Source organism: Cheilinus undulatus, linkage group 22 (assembly GCF_018320785.1).
Source record: "Cheilinus undulatus linkage group 22, ASM1832078v1, whole genome shotgun sequence".
Classification (NCBI taxonomy): Eukaryota; Metazoa; Chordata; class Actinopteri; order Labriformes; family Labridae; genus Cheilinus; species Cheilinus undulatus.
The window spans coordinates 26,882,102-26,903,563 of NC_054886.1; the positions used below are offsets into that span (position 1 = coordinate 26,882,102).

General features: G+C 39.1%; 1 protein-coding gene across 3 annotated transcripts in view; it reads right to left on the minus strand.

The window, feature by feature from the left end:
* Positions 1-21,462, minus strand: part of zgc:109889 (uncharacterized protein LOC553542 homolog) — a 58,806-nt gene that overhangs the window by 6,516 nt on the left and 30,828 nt on the right. For 2 of the 3 annotated variants that reach the window (XM_041778705.1, XM_041778706.1), the window contains exons 4-10: positions 14,223-14,376; positions 11,732-11,849; positions 9,124-9,192; positions 5,989-6,033; positions 3,698-3,831; positions 2,778-3,074; positions 58-470 (exon numbers count right to left, since the gene is read on the minus strand). In XM_041778705.1, coding sequence (XP_041634639.1) covers positions 58-470; positions 2,778-3,074; positions 3,698-3,831; positions 5,989-6,033; positions 9,124-9,192; positions 11,732-11,849; positions 14,223-14,376 — 1,230 coding nt within the window. The remainder of the gene's footprint in view (positions 1-57; positions 471-2,777; positions 3,075-3,697; positions 3,832-5,988; positions 6,034-9,123; positions 9,193-11,731; positions 11,850-14,222; positions 14,377-21,462) is intronic. The other variant, XM_041778707.1, reaches the window with a different exon arrangement.

A 21,462-nucleotide genomic window follows, 5' to 3' on the forward strand; every position in this document is an offset into this window, starting at 1 on the left:
ATTTAAAACAAATGTAAAATAATCTGAAACTGGACGAAGATTTAGGCTCAAACTTACCTCTACGTATGGCAGCCAGCAGGTCGGAGCGGGCGTCGCTCATCGGGATCATCCCCAGCATGATTGACTTCCTCGTCGTGGGCGCTGCGTCCACAGCCTGGCTGACAGCGGCGTGGGGTGGCGAGGGGTGTGCCTGGAGTCCAGCTGGGGCTCCTGGTGGCGGGGGTGGAGGAGCGGCGGGAGGGGCACCAGAGGGAGGGTGAGCAGGGGAGGGCACGTAGTTGGCTGGGGGAGGAGGAGGGGAAGGAGAGTAGGGACGGGAGAGGGCGGAGGAGGTTGGTGGGACAGCGGAGGCGGCGCCGGGGGGAGGGACCGCGGCGGTGTCGAAGGCGGTCTGGGCGGAGGGGATGGTTGGGGGAGGGGGAGGAGGAGCAGGTGGGATATGATACTCGGGGATGGTGGAAGGTTGCCCGCTGAGGAGAGATTAAATGAATTTATTTTACCTTAAACACGAATCAGGTTAAAAACAATGGAGGATACGTACTACAGCCACACACTAAGAACTTCAGCATTTAGCATAGCACGCTTACGTGAAAGTCATTTAACAGACATCATTGAGACAGGGTCTAAAAAGACCTTCCTGTTTTAAAGAAACATTTCAGCTAGAAATAAACTATCTTCAACTGGGCGTAGAGCTGTTTTAGAGTATGAAAAGTTTATATAGTTTATAAAGCAATAAATATCAAGCTTTCTGAGTTTTTATAATGTCATCTGTCAAGTTGCAGCTTTATTTTTAACCATCAATTTTCAGAGGAAATCTTCAAAAAAATTATTTTTAAGGTAAAAGGAATTCTGCATGTATAAAAACATGCCATTTTAACAATAATGCAATAAAATAACACCAGCAATTCAACCGGTCTCATGTTTTTAAAGGCTCTTTGCAGATGATATTTCAAGAACTCCAAGATGGGGGCAGGAAGTGAGTTCTGCATTGACAAACTCCATCAAACTGCCAAATCCTTGTGATGTTTGTAGATGTGCTAACTGTTCAAACTGGGAAGAGAAAACTTAAGCTACTTAAAAGTCTTGAAAACAGTGGCCTATTCAGGCAAAAAGTGTAAAAACTAGTGAAGAAACAGGGGCAGACATGAATGAACAGACTCATGAATCTATTTCTATCAAATGGCCCGGTTTGGGCCAGTAGGTAGTCACTATTTGTCACAATAAACCCTGATGTTGCTTGTTTCCACAGCTGATGTCCATCCAGCCTTGCTTGTTGCAATGGGAAATGTGTCTCTTTTTAGAGATCTGGAGCATTTGGCAAGTATGACTGCAAACAAGCAATGTAGTACTAGTTTTCATTAAAGGTCTTTAACAGTGATACTCAACGTGTGCCTCTGGAGCCACATGTGGCTCTTTTGTGATTATTTGTGGCTCTTTTCTGTCTTAATTTTAAATAATATTCCCCCAGAAAACCTTAAAATGGGAAACTTTTTTGCTCTTTTTCATAATTTTTGCCACTTTCTGCCCATTTAAGCTACCTTTTACCATTAAATGCCACTTTTTGCACATTTAAGATATCTTTTGCCACTAGATACTACTTTTTTCCCTGTTTTTGCCCATTTCAGCCACTCTTGACTGCTTTTTGTCCATTTTAGTCACTTTTCACTCAATTTTTTGCCAGGTTTTTGCCACTTTTAAACCATTTCTTGCCACCTGTCACTCATTTTTTTTTGTCACTTCTCACCCATTTTTGCTACTTGCTGACCCTTTCTTCTTCCAATTTTCATCCCTTTTCACCCATTTTTGTTGCTTTTTGACCATTTTTGCCTCCCTTAACTTCATGTTATAGCTACTTCAAGATTTTTGTCACTTTACATCACTTAGATTGTAGCTCTTGAAAAGGTATTTTTCAACAATTTGGTTCTTTGGTTGAGTAGGGTTGCATAACAATGGTCTATAACCTTTTTAAACATTACTTAGCACTTATTCTTTAGTCATAAACATGGTCTGTCTAAACTTCAAACAACCGCCAATCATGCAATTACTGGTGTATTTCTTTTTTTAAGCAGTTGTGTCTAAATTTTACCCTTATTTATCTTTTCGTTTTTTGTACAACCCATATCTTTGCTCTCAGGTGTCAGTCTTTGCTGTACTCCAATATTTAAGAGCAACCTTGGACCTTGATTTGCTTGGTGGCTTGGCTTGTCGTATCGTATCGCATTGTGCTGTGTCTTTGGTTTTCTTCCTATCATTTATCTATGTCTATGATTGTTTTCAATCCTCTTGCTGTTTTTGCAGAAAAAAATTCAAATACAGAACAAGAGACTGGGCTATGAAGTGACGAGCACAGGGTAAATTCCTATTTTTGGAAGTCAAAAATCGCTTCTTTTCAAAGGTTTTGGGTCTACAAGGAGTCATGGACAGACATTTCAAAAGGTGAGACAAATCCATTTTAACATTCAAAGCGGCAGCCTGCTGACATTCACCTAGTCTTTCTAGTTTCTACATCTACACTTTCATTTTGTCATTGGAAGAAACGGCAAAAGCGCCATCTGTACATCTTTTGAGACTCAGATAAAAGGTATCAGACTTTGATATGTTAAATGAAACCAGCATGAAACTAAGGAAAAATTAGTGAGACAAAACAGGAAGTCTTACATTCAGTCTTTCAGAGGAACAGTAGAGCAGTACAAAATTACTTCTAATGAAAAAACATAAACTTAACCACCAAAGAGAATAAAAAAATAGAAAGGCAAAATCTTAGTAAGTAAACATACCCATGCCCGGCTCGGTAATCCTTAATCGACTGCTGCCTCGGCCCATTAACCATCTGATCTCCACCAGCCGGGACCCCGTGTCCTGATGGGGTCCTGCCCAAAGAAGCCACATGCCTCCCTCCTGCCGCTGGTCCTGCTGGAGGCTGGTTGGCTGGCCTGAGTCCACGGTCCAGTGACTGAGTCTGGGCTGCAGCGCTGAGGTGATCCCTGGCATGGTGGTCGGTGGGGTGGACGGCGCCGGGGGCCTGGCTTGCTGGGTGGTTGGGGCTGGCTGGGTAGGAATCGGACGCCATTGACCTGAAACATAAGAAAGTAGGAAGTCAGAAGGCAAAATAGTGTAAATCCAGCGTGTAAAGATGCACTTTTACAACCAATTTACCACCTAAAACTTGGCTGCAGTCTACTTCTTATATCTGCTTTTATTCCCTGCTAAATCAATATTTTACTGTTGCTATTTTCTCTAAAATACTTTATTTTACTTTCTTATAAAGATTTGGATGCACAGATGTAAAATCCAAATGCATTACACATGAATGTGTTGTACATTACTTTGGCCACAAGAGGGCAGCAGAGAGCTTCGAAGTCAACAGCAGGTAGCTTGGTCCTGTGTGCTTAAATGTGGTGATTTGAGACAGTTTGAGTGGTTGTGTAACAGTACCTGCACACTTTAAGCTCTTAAGCTGTTTATACTATGCCTACACTATTTATAGCTTTTTAAAGCCAAGGCTGAAGTGAAAGGCAGTTTCTTGAGTTCATTTCTTTAAATCATCCAAAAGTATGAACCCCAAAATCATTAAAAGTGCACAGCTTGTGTGTCCTTGTATACTAAGTGATGTTAAGTGTTGCCTCTGGAGAGACTTGTCAGGTTAGATTCTGTCAAGGTAACAGGACTCTGGTGGAAGACCTCTTAGTTTATTTACTTGTTGTCAGGAGACAGAGAGCCCTCCGAGGACATGCCATGGTAAGGGGAGGGGGTGAGCCTGGCATCTGGTCTGAACTCCTTGTCGTAGGCCAGGACGTTCCACTCCTGACGTCTGTTACGAGCCTTACGCACCTTTAAAGTGAAAACAGAGGAAAAGGGATATTTTACACTTCTACAAACTACGTCTGTGTCTGACTGAATGATGGTATGAAGGACTTATGAGCGGTAAAGCAATGGTAGACTGTTTCAAACTACAGTATTAAGATGACAGTCCACTTGTTGAAGCAACTGCTGAAAACAACATTATAATCTTGCATCCTTTGAAAAATATTTCTAGAGATATTTGGGACATATTTACTGCTCTAATAAATTGCTGCTGTAAACCTATAACTCTCCATTTAAATATCAGTTAGTTAAACTGTTCATTTATCCATCCATAGGTTAATCAGCCCAACCATGAGTCTATCTTCATGTAAACCCATCCATCTTTCCAACTTTGCATCAATCCAGCAAGAAACCCATCTCCCTCATTTATGCAATCATCCAGCTATTTATAGGTTGGTCCGTCCGTCCATCCATCCATCCATCCATCCATCCATCCATCCATCTATCCCAGTATCGACAATTTCACCCATCTATCCCAGTATTGACCACTCCACTCATGTATCCATGTCCATCCATCCGTCTGAGTAAACTTTAAATTAAAACTTCAAATCGATATATCGATCATGCCATCTATCATCTATCCATCAGTCTCCACAATTACCTTCGATCTATTAGTTTTTTGTCCATCTCTGCATCTAGTACCCATATATTCAATCGTACATCCATTCTTTAATGATTCCATCCTCCATCAATCTGCATCCATATATCTACCTATCATCAACAATCCATCCATCTATGCATCTGTCAATTAATCCAGTCATCCATCCCTCCACTGATTCATATACAAGTCTTCATATCAATCTCTTAGTCTATTTACTCATCTACCTGCCTGTCAGTCAGTCCATCAATCAATCCATCCATAGACTATGTTAATGTGTTGGAGGCTGCTTGATTGTCTTTACTTTATTAAATGTCTTCCATAAATATTATCTGAACAGAGTTTTAGAGTGATAAAGTGTTCTGCATGCTGGCTCCAGCCTCTGCTCTTTAACTGTACTCATAAAAACCGAGTTCACTGAGTTTTCTGCTGGCTCGATAAGCACCTGCGTCACAGTCATTTCTTTTTCACGACCTTTGCCATTAATCAGCGCTGAAATCCATACCACTGCAATGGTGATTAGTTCATTTGTAGCTGTAATGTGTATTGGAGAAGTAAATGACACAGATGTAAGATCAGATGTGGCACATGTCCAAATGAATGCTATTAAACCTGGAAACTGGTCGGGCACAGACTGGACCATAATGATAGAATTAGAGACATACTCCCAGTAGATAGAGGCTGCAGTCTTCAAAGCAGGAGCCTTGGGAATGACCATCTACCTTGAACCTGCCATTACCTTCTTTCTTCTCATAGCTTAATGCGTTTTTATACTGCTGTCCAATAAAATTAAGGCAGAAAATAACTTATGAACTACTGTAGTGTATCTTGCATTTTACCTGCCTGTTAGTAGCTTTGCTTCTTTTATCATTTTTAATTTTCCTGGTTTATACTAATATAGTTAGCCTAGCTATCTGTCTCTTATCATCCCTACAGTGGTGTAGCTAATTGACGGATGGCTAAACAGCAATGAATCGTGGGAATTTTCTGTTTTTGATTCTTCATGTTTTGATTTATAATACTAATTCCAAAAAAATTGAGGCACTGTGTAAAATTTAAATAAAACCAGAACATAATTACAAATTCTGATTTGTCTGACCACAGAACAGTTTTCCATTTTGCCTCAGCCCATTTAAAAGAGCGTTGACTCAGAGGAGATGGCGGTGTTTCTAGATGGTGTTCACATATGGCTTCTTCTTTGCATGATAAAGCTCTAATTTACGTGTGGATGGCATGTCCAACTTTGTTGACAGACAATGATTTTTTGAAGTAGTCCTGAGCCGATGCAGTGATTTCCAGTGCAGAATCATGCCTGTTTTTATTGCACCAATCCAATCCAATGTTTACCATTGAAAAGGGCAATAAACAGGCTTTCCACCAGTGTAAGATTGATTGCAAAGAAGTATTGTTAAGACATTGAAATAATCTACCAAACACAAATGTCCTTACTTGTTCTTGTTTTATTTACATTTACACAGCAAACCAACCTTTTTAAACTAGGTTGTAGTAAATAAATATATACTGACCTTCTTCACCTCTCTGCCCGGGTCCTCAACCTGCCTCTGCTGCTCCTGAAACAGACACAGAAGCAGACAGAGAGATGGATAAAAGAGAGAAGAGAAAGCTGGTCAGTGATTAGTGATTTCTCCATGTCGGAGGACGGAAACAGGACCCCATCACCAGCTCTTTCACCATGGTGTAAATCCACACTGATCAAACCACACGCTCACACAGACTAGTCTAAACATTAACACCTTGGACACGACCGACACCAGACTTATGATGGACAAAAAAACGTCTGGGAAGACGGGACAGGAAGCAAACCAAACACGGGGGGTTAGAGAGCGAGTGAGGTGGCAGGCTAACGGGACAGACAGACACAAACAGAGGGAGGGGGTGTGTCTGTGTAGTTTAGTATTTCTGGCATAGCCTGTGTTACATTTGGTGCCTCTGCGTGTCTTACCTGACGTTGCATATAAGCTTAAATACTTCATTGTGTGTCGTGTGTTAGTGGGGTCAGTGGCGCCGCCAGGATTACATGTCAGAGTATGAACTAGAACCCTTAAAGTGCATGTTGGACACCTTTATGTTCTAGGTTCCCACTCACACATACATGGTCAAAGTGACCAAGAAAGCAAGAGAGGGAGGAAGACAGCTGGCCTTTAATAAATCGCCAGTCACCAGGAACGTATTGGCAGCAATGTACTGCTAAAATCAATTGTACAACATTAAGTTCAGGCAGCCCTCGGTGTCGAGTGCTGCCAGTATTTAGATCAGCTGATCTCATGCAAGTCTGCATCAGCTGACAGCCAACTTATTTGCTCTAACCAAGCTACTGGCTAATCACTCTCATGCTGCCTTATTTAAACTGCTCCAGCCTGGCTATGCTCTGCTGCTCTCTCTGCAAGCTGCTTTTGCAACCCTCCTCCACCTCAGCTCCTCCTTCATCCTGATTCTGACTTAATCCATTTCATTCTGTTGTCATTGATGCCTGCTCTGCTCTGGGTTTTTGCTGCTTCTCTCCCTGCCTTTTGCTTTCCTTATTGGCATAGGAAGAGCAGGAATGTGCTGTTCCTGCTTGATGCTTTCCATGTAGGCTCGTGGAAGGGTAGGGGGATCTCAGAACAGCCACCTCTAAACATAAATAACAGCAGAAAAAGCTTATTAACATCTGCTAATAAAGAAATGAAATGTTAAAGCTACTTCAGAAGAATCGGGTTTTGAGCTTGAATTCAACTAGTGTAACAGTTCGAAATGTTACCGTGTTTACTGGTGACTTTCAGACAAATCTGCCTGTGGTTACCACCATCACAATGAAGGTCTAAGATGGAAAATTTCCAAACAAATGCCTTTGTGCCTTCTCTGTTTTTAAAATCATAAAGTCAGACATATGAATTACATGACATTTTTGAAAATCTTTACCAAGAACTAGTCTACATCTTTAAAATCTGTTGTATGTATGACTACCACAGACATATTGCATTTAAAGTTGCCCGTTAACATGCTTACTTGTCAAAGCGTATTTCAGAGCAAAACATTTCAAACAGAGGTGGGAGAAAAAATCGATTCTTAGATGCATCGTGAAGTGGAGGTGGAAAATTCTGAATCAATTTATAAATGTTCGATAATAGATAATGATTTAAATATTTAATGCTGTGGAATAGCGAGGCAAAAAGGTGAAACTCCAGTTGTTCATCTGAAAAAAAGGACAATTTTATGTTTGCAATTTCAGATATGTTACAAGGAAAGGATGCTGCTGCCTTTGCTGCAGTGCAATTGTACATTTCTAGTTTACACACATTTTCCATTAGAGGAAATTTAATTTATCTCTTTTTTCCAAACACAACTGTAATTTATTTATTATGTCTGACACAGTGAGAACAACAGAAATGGGAAAAAAAAAAAAAAGTCCATCTCTAATTTCAAACACTGATATGAATATCATTAATGCACAACCCTCTTTTAGTGTTTCAGGTTAGTTTTGGAGTACAAACTTTTTGAAACCCCACTGTTTTTCTGTTATTCTCATTTTTATTAAGAAAAACAAAAATGAGGAAAGTAGAATTTTTTGTGAACTAATCTAAAAAAATGACGCTTGAATGATGTGTACGGCATAACATCTCTGCCGCATTTTTAAAAAAAACTTTTTTATTTTGACACATATTTGGGGTTAAAGAAATATTACAGGCCATTCTGCAAGTTTATCTAAATTTTAAATAACTGCCCAGCCCTAGTCAGTAGCCATACACACGTAGGTTTGCCGATACCTAGTATACCTGATGACTGAGTCAAAAAAGAGTTTTTTTGTTTTTTTGTTTCTTTTTAACTGGGAAGAAGACGTGACTCGTTAGGCAAACTCTGATCTGTTTTCATGGCTAAACAGAGAAAATGTTGGCAGAGTGGGAGTGTTAGACCACAGTAAGTGATGAAAAACATCTGTATCACCTAGGGGTCGACCAATATTGTTTTATCAGGGCCATACCAAAACTGATTATTGAAAGACACACCTTGCAATGTAGCCAAAGAAGTGCACTTTTAGATTAATTTTTAAGTTTTCATTAAAATAAAATGTTGATACAGATGATCAGCCATATGCCAACTATCATCCTCAATAATTAGCCAGGCCAATAATCCACTGACCCTTGTATTGGTCATTGACTATCCACTAAAGTGGCATTTCAAACATAGGTATTGGAGTAGGCCCTTATTTTCCCACCTAGTGCATCTCTAGTATATTTATACTTACAGCTATGAAGAAGGAAACGTAAGTGGGCTGATGAGTTTAGTTCAATTGGAAAGTTACACAAACAGCCAGAATGCAACTAAAAATTGCAGTTTTTGGGTGAAATCACCTTAGATTGCTCCCAGATTTTGTCCAGAAATGTTCCAGTAGGATAACCTTTGATTGGTTCTATCTTCGAATGTGTTTGACGTTGATGTGTGGATGTAGCCAAAGATTGCTACTCAATAACAGAAAAGAGGAAAGAAATGAAAAGGAATCAAACAGGATCTGCTGTTGTCAATTCAGCTTCTATAGAAAAATTTAAACCACTAATAAAATGTAAGCACACGATGTAGATGAAGAGTGCTGGCGGCGCCACTGAGTGGGATATGTTCAGGGTAAAGTGGAAGGGCAGGTTAGGGGTAGGGGGTTATCTTACAGAGATGGACAGGGGGCTCCTGGGTGGGGCCTGTCTGGAGTGGGGCCTGTCAGGGTGGGCCGGACAGCCCTATGGAAACATGGGAAAAAGACAAGCTGGTGCGTTAGACTGAGCAGAGGAGGAGGAGGAGGAAGGGTTGTGGTGTTTGTCTTGGAAGGAGATCAGATTCAAAGAGGAAGAAAAGTTTGAGCAATCCTCCTGCAGATGGTACTCAAACCTTTGATTTTTTTAGTTTGTTTTGAGAGGGAATTTTATTCTGCCCAGTTTCCAGATTGAAGGGAGGGAACAGAAAAAATGTGAACAGCATTTAATTGAACAGAAATATTGACAAATTGCAGCAAACACATACAGCAGCAGTTGCTCACGGGCTTGAAAACTCACTGATGACTTTGAATCAAAGGGGAATACCACTGAAATATTTAAAACTCTGCCAGTGGAACAGAAAACGCGTGACTTGCACCAAAAAAAAAAAGCTCTACTGAGAACTTACTGACAAAGACAAAAATGTCAAAATAATCACAACTACAGTTATCTTTTCCCCTTTGGATGAAACGAAAAAACACAGCTGGTCGAGCCCACAAGGGTGCCAGCTGAGGCTCGGCTGATGATGCTACGCTACCTGAGCGTGACAGATACCTCGCTGCTCTGCTGTGGCTCACACGACTCTGATGTCCACTCAGCTACAGCTCTGCTCTTCTGCAGTGTTTTCCTTTGATAAATACTAGAGTACTTAACACATTTTATCACAAATTTAATCTCTTATAAAGTTAGAATGTTTAAAAAAAAAAAAACATTTATATGGGCCGTAATGATACTGTCATTCTAGCAAACTAGCTTTAAGTTAAGAAAGCATCAAAAATCAGTCAAAATCAAGCACTTCTATCAACCCTATGAGCCCAATGTTATTTTTTTTAACCATTTTGTCTCACATGGACTTACAGTCTTACAATGCTTGTGAAGCATCAACCCTGTGGTGCACAGCAAAGATCTAAACATCCTTTTGTTCAGGATAACATGAGCTTTAAGAAAATGCATGCTGCTGTGATGTCACTAGAATTCTGAATAAAGTTAGGGGACTATATAGACAAAGGAAAATACTAAGAAATTCAATTTCTTTTTGCACAAACTTGTTCTTGCATCTCTTGGGGACAAAAATGTGAAAAAAAAAAATCATTTATGACCAAAATATTGAAATATTTGTATTGATTTTTTTGGTGCCATTATAAAAAGCAGTTCCTGTCTCCTTCATGTTTTAGTGTAAGGACAGTTTAACAAAACAATAGTGTGTCGATCAAACAACCCGCTATTAGCTGTCAAAGCCTGTCACAATGCAATAATGTGACTAATGCTAAGCTAGCATCAGAAACAATTGAAAAATGGATAAAAAGAAATTCAATGTCAGAGTTACGAGAGTGGATTTGGGGTCAATCTCATTTCTACCCCTTGGTTTTGTATTTTCATGTCAGGTGAAGGGGTGACCCAATTCTTTTTTGAATCGAGGGTTAGGGCTAAGGGCCAAGGGCTACACAGTCCTTGAAATAGGGGTATGATGAATTTCCCATCATACCCCTTTGTATTTTCGGCATTTATAAATGATTATTGAAAAAACAGTTGAGGTTTTCTCATATATTCAGTCTTTAGCAACTGGGGAATGGAGTTTATTGTGTTTTCAGTATGTACACATGTAAACCAGGGCTATTAACTGTGTAAATACATGAACAAGGTCAACATGAAGATCCATAGTACGAAAGAGATGGTCAAAACTTTATTGTCACCTCAGATGACGCACCTGTTTATCGGCAATGTGTGATGATGAAGTTTGTTTCTTAAGGGAAGATTTTCACCCCTTGCCCTTACCACGCTGTTTCAAGGGGCAAGGGGGTAGAACAAGGGATCATGGCAGCAATGGGGCAGATGTCAATAGATGTGTATTTATTTACAGTTTAAAAGTTGGGACTCCTGCTTCTGCTTTACATGCGAATAAATCCCAGTGTAATCAGCACAGTGCCAGAGAAATATCGGATCTTAATTCAACAGTGGTATCTGATCGGTGTCAGGTCTTAGTATTTCTGGTTGCCCAGGCCCAGGGAAAGGTGTTTGAAATAGGAGAGATCTGAAACTGAAGCAGCTAAATGAAATTCAGTCATCCTTAACTTTCACACCTATTTTCTTCCGTCTTTGAAATTTAAAATTTATGTAAAATGATTGCTGTAAAATAATTACTGCACAGCATCTTTGAATAAACAAGTCAACAGGATAATTCCTGAGTCATTTCATCAGTAGTTTTAAGTAGTTTCCCCCTTGGTTATATATTTGTCTCTGGATAATGAGCCTGTCCAACTGCTGCTGTATCAATAACCAATTAAACAACAAAGCAAAGCTCAATGAATACAGTCAGATCAAATGAAATTACAGCATAAATAAATGATAATAAGAAACAGATTAGCAGCAAATTAAAGCAGCTGATGAATTTCTTTTACTGCCTCTCTCATCCAGCACATGCCACATGTATAGTCGCCACACAAACATGCCAAGCCCTCCACTTTGCACTCCATACTCGCTGAAATAAACAAGAGCTGCAGCAGCAAGCAACAACACAAAGCCGTACCTTCTGTCGTCTCTTCTCCTTGCGTTTGTCCTCAGTGGCCTGCAGCATTTTCTCCTTCCACAGGTTGAAGAAGTAGGACGGGTCAGTGTAGAACTTCAGTGCGTCCTTCTTGTCATCCCTGCACGGATGAATGGAGATATTCAGTGAGAAAAGCTAACAAATTAACACAAAGGGGGGGTTGTAGAGACGGAGGTGTAAGGTGGATGGGGTTAAAAGTTTTGATATTAAGAATTGAGCAGGATGTTGACGAGTTTCAAGAGCAGACAAAAAATGTCTGCACTGTTTGTTCAGTAGCTAATGGACTAATACTCATAGGGCTAATTTGTGCTGAATGAAAACCAGAGTCAATGGATTATTATAATTAAATTCCCACAGCAATAATGTGGGAACCAGACAATAATTCAGAATACAATAAGTGACTGGTTATGTCATTATTTATACACACAGAGCATTTGGGCCGATAAAAATAACCCAAATGAAGGGAGGCACACGCAGACACAGCCAGACTCCAGATATTTTTGAACTTATCTGGATGCATTTGGGCTTTGAAAATAAACTTTTCTTATTGTTTCATTGTTTTGCCACTAACTTCATTTTAGTGGCTTTAAGCTGCTTTCTGAAATCTGTCGTCTGGTTGCCTTCGTAGCAGTGGTTTTCAATCTTTGTTTTGCCAAAGGCACATCTAAGATCAAGACCAAAACCATATCTATACGAAAATAGCGTCTTACATGCTAGTCAGGCTAAAGAGTCAAGTGCTGCCATATAACTCAGCTGATCTCACACAAACCCTCATCAGCTGACAGCAAGCTGATTAATTTGATCGGCTAATCGGACTCGTGCTGCCATATTCAAATTGCTCTTGCCTGACTATGCTTTGCTGCTCCTTCTGCAAGCCACTTTTTACAACCCTCCTACACCCCAGCTCCTCCTTTATACTGCCTCTGACTTTATCAGTATCATTCTTTTGTCACTGATGCCTGCTCAGCTCTGGGACTTTTTGCTGCTTCTCTCCCTGCCCCAGGCTTTCCTTGTGGGCAGAAGAAAGGCAGGAATGTGTGCTTTTCCTGTTTGATGCTTTCCATGTAGGCACATGGAAGGGCAGGGGGATTCTAGAGGTCATATGAATAACAGTAAAGAATGCAAATGTAGTTGAAAAAGTTGTAAATTTATAAGAAAAAAACTTTTGAGCTGAAAAAAATTTTGAACTTTAACATTAGAAACTCAAAAAAATTTCAAGTTTCTAATGTAAAAAATGCATGAGTGTAAAGTCAAAAATTCACAAAGAACTAAACTAAAAACAGTGGTTCTGTTTTTGGCTTTATAATATTAAAAACTGCATGTCTTGGTTCATCTATATTTATGACTTTTAAAGTCAAAAATGTTTTTTTTAAATTTAAGATTTTTTAAACTAAAGAATTTTAGTTTACAGTCATGAATAACAGATCTTTTTCACTAATTCATTTTGTTTACAGTTGCACTAATATGCTGTCATAATACTTGATAGCTTACACATAGATCTTTTAGCAAGAACATGTGTATGAAGGCCTGTTATGTTGGGATTTTGTTAATTAAAACTATGTTTCCCAAATGGGATTAAGCTTCATTTTGATAGGAGTAGGGGGGGAACCAGTGGAGTACAGTATGTGCAACGTTTAATGAGTACTAGTACGAGTACTTTGGCTTGGTATCAGCATGATACCTGATACTGGTACAGGTGGATCTTTTATTCTGGCAAACTTAACTCCAATTCTCTCATGATTTGATTTGACTTGCCTCTGCTGACAAGGGAAAAGATGTTGGGAACTACTGCTGTAAGAGAGCAGCTGTTATGGTTTGACATGTGGCTGTGCTAACTGGTGACATTCAACCTGGTGCTTAAAATGCTTATCATTACAAATGTGATAAAACGAAACAAAGAGGCTCTTTAAGTTTTGTTATTCCAACAGATGCATATGACGCATAGTCACCAGTTGACACGGTCACTTGTTAAACCCTTACACCGGTCCGGTTAAAAGATCCTGTTATTTTTACTTGATCAGTCGTTGCTCACTGTCTTAACTCTTCCTTAAGTAGGCTATGTTACTTTAGCACACTTAGCATACATGTTGGGCCTTCTTGCAAAGGGGCTGTGGAATCTTAACAAGCCGTGACATGTTTCTCTTGGGACGGGCTGAATGTTGTAAACATATTGCAAATGCTGCTGACACTGAGAGCTAGCGCTGCTAATGCTAACGGTGTAGCTTATGAACCAAACACCCTTGCTGCAGCAGGGAAGGTGGAGATGGTGCACAGAGAAAACTACCAGGAGTGGGTCTGCTGTCCTCAAACAACCTGCTGTCGAAAATTCACTAAAAACCTGGATTTTTGAACATTTTCAGTCGATTCATAATTGTAAGATTATTTTTGGATATTCTGAATTTTTTTTTTCCAGCAGCTCTGGCAGCACGATTCCATTAATCATGAGAAACTTTCTAAAGTGAGCCACACTGACCTATATGGACTGAGGATGTTGAGAGGTGGAGGCTTATCGCAACGATGGTACATCTCCACCACAGGGTTGGGGACGGAGGTCCTCGACACCACCTGCTGGTCCTGGATGGTGCTACTCTTAAAGGCCTTCCTCATGTTGATGTCCTGCAGGGAAACTGTGAGAAAGAGAGAGAGAGAGAGAGAGGAAATAAGGATTTAATAAACAGTGTGGAGAATTAGGCCAAAATAAATGGGTGGAATTATTTGCAAGGACTCCTTAACACTGTTTGACAACATAATCCCTCAAAACAGCTGTTTTAACTCTTGCAGTGTCGGATTAACGGCTAAATCCTTCATGAGCAGCAGTGTCCTCTGCTCTATGGTCTCAGTTCTTTTGAATTACGTTGATAAATTGAGCCAGTATTTATGGGATTGTAAAAGGAGAACATGATGTCTTGATTAAGTATTTAATGGGCCTCAAATTATTAATATACTGGGACTTTACTTTGACTTTTATGATACAAAAGTCAGCTTCAGTCCTCTTAAATTTATATCTAAGGATGGTTTGTCATAGTTTCACCTTTTATTGCTAAGTTATGACACCTGAAAAATAAGTCAAGCAATTTCTTTATATTTCATTATTTTCTTTTGAAAGTTTTTTTTTTCTGCTGAGGGTATCTGATAGCAAGCTTGGATTTTATTTCACAAATGGGTTCAAAATGTATTCATGCCACATATAAAACATATGAAAAAGATAACAAAAATATTCATTCCCATTACCAAAAGATGGACCCTGATTTGTATGCTTCCTGAACTTCACTAAAAGATTAAATTCATTCCAGAGGCAACTAAACTGACGGTTTAATATAAGCAGGAAATGCTGAAAACCAAGACAAAAACACTAAAATGGAGCCCCTCAAACAAATCCTAGAGCATGTTTAACATCAAAGGATGTTTTCTTTAATATAATTATTTAACTGAAGTGTTTACTGTAATAATTATGTAAAGAACAGCTTGGTTTTAACTTCTGCCACTTCAAGCCTTAAAGCCTTATGAGTAAACATGCATACAGACAAATACATAGACAAACAACTTGCATGCTATGATAAAACACAGATATGCATAGACACACACAGGAGGTGATAATAGGACAGCAGGGACAGATTAGTCTAAGAGTGGCTGCACCAGCTTAATGAGCATCATTTACACTCACACGTCTCCTTGTCTATGCATGTGTGGTCTCTCATTAACATAACACATTCCTGAGCATCTAATGCTAACCTTAAAGCGACAGTTGAATCCCTGCTATAACCTGAAAATAGGGCTTGAGAATAAGGATATTTCGTTATCTTTGGGATGATGTGAAATGGGCTTGTAATGAACCAAATTCTTTCTAAAACAATGCTGGAATGAAAGGGATTTTTGAATGCATGTTTAAAGCTATGTTCTGCGAGTTAAACAACTATAGCATAGAAAATAACAAAGAGAACCCAGTGCCGATTACCTCTTGACATATTAACCCATCTTACCCCCAGTAAAAACACCTAAAATTAATTATAAAGACTAGGGATGTGCATGGTTATACGGTTGAATTTATTTATCAAATTATTTTATTTTTAATTTTTAATTTATTTATTTCGGACAAACAAACAACAAAAATAAAGCAACGATATAACAATTCATAGTCCATCCCACAAAGTATTTCATGAGTCCAAAAAAGGACAGCACAAGATTTACAAGTTGGTTAAACTTAATACCTTATGTTAATTAGGAACAGCATGGTTTGGCAGTTTTTTAAGTAATAAATGGAAAGTAAAGTGGTATGTAGGTGGTCAAGGGTTGAACTCTTGTTTAAATACTCAACCAAAGTGAAAAGAGGCCACATATCAAAGCACGATATTAATCTGCTAAGGGGAACAAAGACTGGTGGAGCTAGCCGCTAACGTTAGCCATGCTGTACAGATATCAGGCTCACGTCATACCCACTGACACAATGACCCTGTGATGAACTTGACTGTTTTCTAAGGACTTTCTCTTTTTTAGACCAGTCTGTTAAATGCAATATAAATGAGCATTTAGCTGAAAAAGGATAAAGATGCCCGGAACCATCCTTAAAATAGACAAGATAAAATGAAAAAATATTGGTTGTCTTAGCTGTTATCTGCCATCACAAGCTGGTAATTATCAGTTATCTGTATCAGTGACAAAATAAATACATATTGTACATGGATACTTTGCATGTTTTGTGAATTACCTGCCTTTAGGAATGAATGATTTGACCTGACTACCAAATGTCCTCATAAGTCCTGATGGTACCCTAAGAAAGATTAAAAAATGCAAAAAAGTCCACACAACACTGCTAAATATGCACAAAACATAGAGTACTTGTGTTTTTTGGTTTCTATGAAATTTCAGAATGTTTTGCATTCTGTTTTGCAGCCTGTAGGATTTGTGATAATATGATTTGTCAATCGGAATCCTTACAAAGTCTGATGGTCCCTGTAACAACACTACAAAAGCAGTAGAGGTCCTCAAAAAGCAACTAAACAAGTTTGACATTTGTGATAGTTTTATCTGTGTTTCAGTGACTCATAAGATCCCTGAATGCTCGTGTTGTACTACCAGCTGTGCTGAATGATGATACAGTATATTTTACACATACAAGCTACTATGTGTGCCTTTGTGTGTTCTAGTGTGTGACTGTAAGAAAGAGAGAGTATAAGACAGAGAAAAAAAAAATGCGTGCATGTGTGTCAATCCCCCTGACCCCAGGGGAGATTTAACACCACTGTGCTGCAATGCTATCCAGGATCAAGCAGATGGTTTAACCCACACAGGTTCAGTGAACATTAGACATGTATATAATAAGGTTAAACCGTGTCAGTTTGACATATGCTCCTACCAGTGATTTACTTTACTGGCCTTACTGTATACTGGTGCAAACGTCAGAAGGAGGCATGTGTTAACCTCTAAATGCAGACTTGAACCTAGAAACTACAAAGAGATGGGCTGTTTGATGCATGTGTGAAAGTGAGCACAGATTCTGCAGTCAAAGCACACTCCTGTCTGCTCGCTGTTTGATCATTCCTTCCTAAGCTTCTGTCCCTGAGGCCAAATGAATAATCCACAAAACTAGCAGCTAATGCAACTTTCATTCAGACACATCTTCAAAGAGACCTCGAGCTCTTCCTCTCTTTTTTAACACACACATGAACTGTACTGGCATGTTCATGGTTTTTCTCCTCTTCCCTCGCTAACCACACACCCCTCTCTCTCACTTGTTGTCTTTCCTTTAAGTAATGCTCTCTGATTCTTTTCTGCACAGATAAATGCCTGCAAAGATTCGCCTGACTTACATTTTTAAATTTACCTGAACTGATCTGGATGATTAATGAAATATCTTTAAATAATTTAGAGCATTAAAGTTTCAAAATAGAGTTGAAGATAATATATACTAACTTCAGTTTTCAAAGATAGGAACTCATATTTTTTTATAATGGTAGCAGGACATGTGTTGTCATGGTGGCTGAGGAAGCGAAAAAGGAGCACCCTCCAAACAGTAAACTCCTCAAGGTGCATGACTAAAAAAAAACTTACTAGAAAAGCGTTCAACGCTGAAGAAGACCATGAGTCGAAACGCTTGTGCCTTGCCTAAATAAAACTAACTAAAAGGACATTTTTTGAGCGCTGACACCTGGTGGTGGCTGCCATAGCCCCCCCCATTGTATTACAGCAAGCACTGCTCAGCACTGCCCACCTCTTCGCCTCCTTTTCAATACTACATCTTGTTTTGAATTAAGGACTGTTCAATAAAAAAGCATCTTACAAGGTGTATCTACTAAATACAAAACCAACATTTTGTATTAATTAATTAATATTAATTAATATAATAGACCAAAAAGGCCACTTCCAGATTGTGCTGGAGGCGGGATGTGCAAACTGGGACTGCTTCCAATGCAAACCTATAAGAGTCCTACATTTTTGGGCATTTTTTTGGCTCCACTTGGAGTGGAAGACAGTGGATAGAGTTGGGAACAGGGATGAGAGATTAGGGGAGAGACATGTGGGGAAGGAGCCTGGAAGGAAACTTCCAGGGGTGCAGATGGCCCACAGTACTAGTGCACTACTCAAAAGGCAGATTACTAATAAGTTTTTTAGTTCAATATAAATATGAGGGATACAAATATCTATCCAATGAGTGTCTGATCATGTAGGGTTCCTTTCCTTTTAAAAACTTGTGCCAAACACTGCAGTTCCTACAACGGCCACTTGAGACTAGCACCAAATGTGAGCCAAACCCCATTTGAATCATGTTAAATTTCCCAAGTTTACAGCTTGATTAAACATGAGATTTTCTTGTTTCTATAGTTTTATTTCTTTTTATGACAATTCTAAGTTTTTCAATTTGAAAAAAAAAAAGAAAACCTCAACCACTTATGATAAAGTAAGCCATAAAGTCATGTATATTTTAGGTTTATAATAAACATCCTCAATTACACATTAATAGCATTTTAAATAACAGCTTAGCTGACGTCATGAACCAACTCTGTTATCCAATAACCAGTTCACCACTTACAAAATATGGCCAAGAACATCCTTGCTAATATTACAAGAAAAATTAAGTTTAAAGAAAATTTTGAAGTATATGCCAGTCCTTCTTAAAAAATAAAAATATGTCTAATGGTTATGACGGCATCATTACAGTATTTCCTTTTCTTACAACTAAAAAAAAAATAATCAAAAGAACCAAAAACAAAAAAATTATATATGAAGCACAATGAACAAAAACAGTAATTTACTGAGACCATTTGGAGAAAAGAAACCAACCAAGAGGACAGAAAGATTTATTTCTTAACTAGTCATGCAACAAAAAACTCAATAATCCCATGACTTTGGCTCCAGATCAATAACTACTTTTAAAAGTTAGTCTTTGCCAACCCCTTGCTCCTCTTTTAGACCTCTGTCCAACAAGTACAAGGAAAAACACTGGATGAATTAATGCTTTTAAAAGGTCCTTAAAACCAGTCATGTTACCAAGGCTTGACTAATGGATTTGTATACTTCTACTTATCTTTCTTTTCCCATGAACAAAGTGTGAAACTGTGATTCTCTACAGTGAAATTCAGACTATAATATCTCTTTGTTCTACCGCAAATTCACACGAATTCACATTTTGTAGTTCAAATCAATTTGCTATTTTGATGTCTGGAAATGTTAAATTCTTGGATGTTAACCATGTCCCCATTATATTTTTGCACACGTTTTAGAGAGCTTTCTAAAAGTCACACTATAATGACTAAAATCTGAGTGATAACATGTGCCTTGTTTCCATTGTATGACCTTCTACTAACTCAGCTTTTCATTTTTAGATGGTCCAGTTTTTTGTCTTCAATTGTCTCTTTTTTTCTTTTGGTTCTATTGCTTTTATTCCTTTTCACCCTCTTCCTCCAGCTCCTTCCTTCCATTGTTTGATAGTCAATCCTTTTCTTTGTTTAAATGTTTCCTTTTTTCTTTTTTCTCTCTTTCGTTCTTCCTTTTTTTATAAAAAATGTCAGTGTCAGCTGCTGTCAGTTTGGAGATATTGAAAAAAAGAAAGAAAATAAAGGAAAAAGCAAAGGGATGAAGCAGGAGTGAGGGATGACAAAAAAAGCATGAAAACAGATGAGTGAGAAGATGTGAGTGAGATGCAAAGAAGGCAGAATAACAGATGACTGGTATGAAATGAAGAAAATTTGCTTGTGCGTAGGAGCAGGACGCCCAGAGATGGACAGAAGAGGAGAGGGGAGATGAAAGAGTGCAAGCGGGGGGGGAGGGGGGGGCGGATAAGACAGAGGACTGCTGAGCTTTTTCTTTTCATCCTCGTCTGTGCTGCTGGATCTGACGCTCTCTGTCTGAGGCTGCCGTGCTGCAGAATGACGAGGCAGTATCAGCAAGAGAGAAAGAAAGAAAGAAAAAGAGAGAAAGAAAGAAAGGAGAGAGAAGGAATCGTGGGTAAAAAGAAACAGGCTGAAGGAAGAGAATAGAAGAGACAAAGGGAAAAAAAGGGAGAGCTGAGAGATATAAAGAAAAGTCCATGAAAGAAGGAAAAAAGATGAGACGTATGAAAGAAAAGGAACAGAGAGAACCAAAAATAAAGAATATAGTAAAGGGAGGGACAAAAGTTAATATCATAAGACAAAGATGGAGAGAGAAAACAGGGGAAGGGAGACCAGAAGGTGGTGGAAATGTAAATAAAACAAGTAGAAGATTGGTTAAAAATTAAGGTTAGAGAGAGGAGAGAAAAAGAAGAAAAGATGCTGAAAAGAAGATGCAAATTGGACCGAATGACGGAGAGACAAAAGAAAGAGAAAGGGATACACCTGGAGGAAGTAACCTGCCTATATTCAAGGTTTCTCACATTAAAGGTTAGTGTGAGCCTCTGGGGCCACCGTAGTCGGCTCTGAACTCCCGAAACGGTAGCTGAGAGTGGACTGCCAGAGCCTGGGCTGGTTGTTTACGTGCCCATCAATTACTGCATTTACCGAATTGACCTTCAGAGGGAGCGAAAGGCTTAATGGTGTAGACAATGACTCTGAATCACGCTGTGTACACAAACCTTAAACAACCACACACACTCTCATGCAGCTACAGGCAACTGTGTAGAAACAAGAGGAAGAAAAGAATCATGCCTTATAATATACTGAGGACACAACAGTTTGTTTTTGATTCTCATTTTTTACCTGGGCTTAAAAGTCACACGTCAGTCACTATGGCTATCACTGCAGTTAAAAGAAAGCCAAATCTGATTTTCTTGCTCATATGCAACACATTAAGACATTTTGTATGTGACTACAGTGCATTCAGAAAGTAATGGCCTCCATAACTCTCAAAGTTTCGAGAGCTGGTCATCCAACCAAAGTGAGCAATCAGGGCAGAAGGGCCGTGGTAAGAGTGGTGACCAAGAACCTGATGGTCACTCTGACTGAGCTCCAGACTGCAGCCCTTCACTGATCTGGTACGGTAAGGTTTAGGCATGGGTAGGTCATGCTGAGGTTTAAAAATGGCTATATTTGGGTAAGGGATGCAGTTCAAGAAGGACAACCATCACTGCAGCGCTCCACTGATTTATGGCAGAGTGACCAGACAGAAGCCTCTCAGTGCTAAACACATGAAACTATGTTTGGAGTTTGCAAAAACACCCCTACAGAACTCTCAGACTGTGAGAAACAGATTCTCTGGTCTGACATAGCTATGATAGAACTGATTCAAAAGGTTATGTCTCC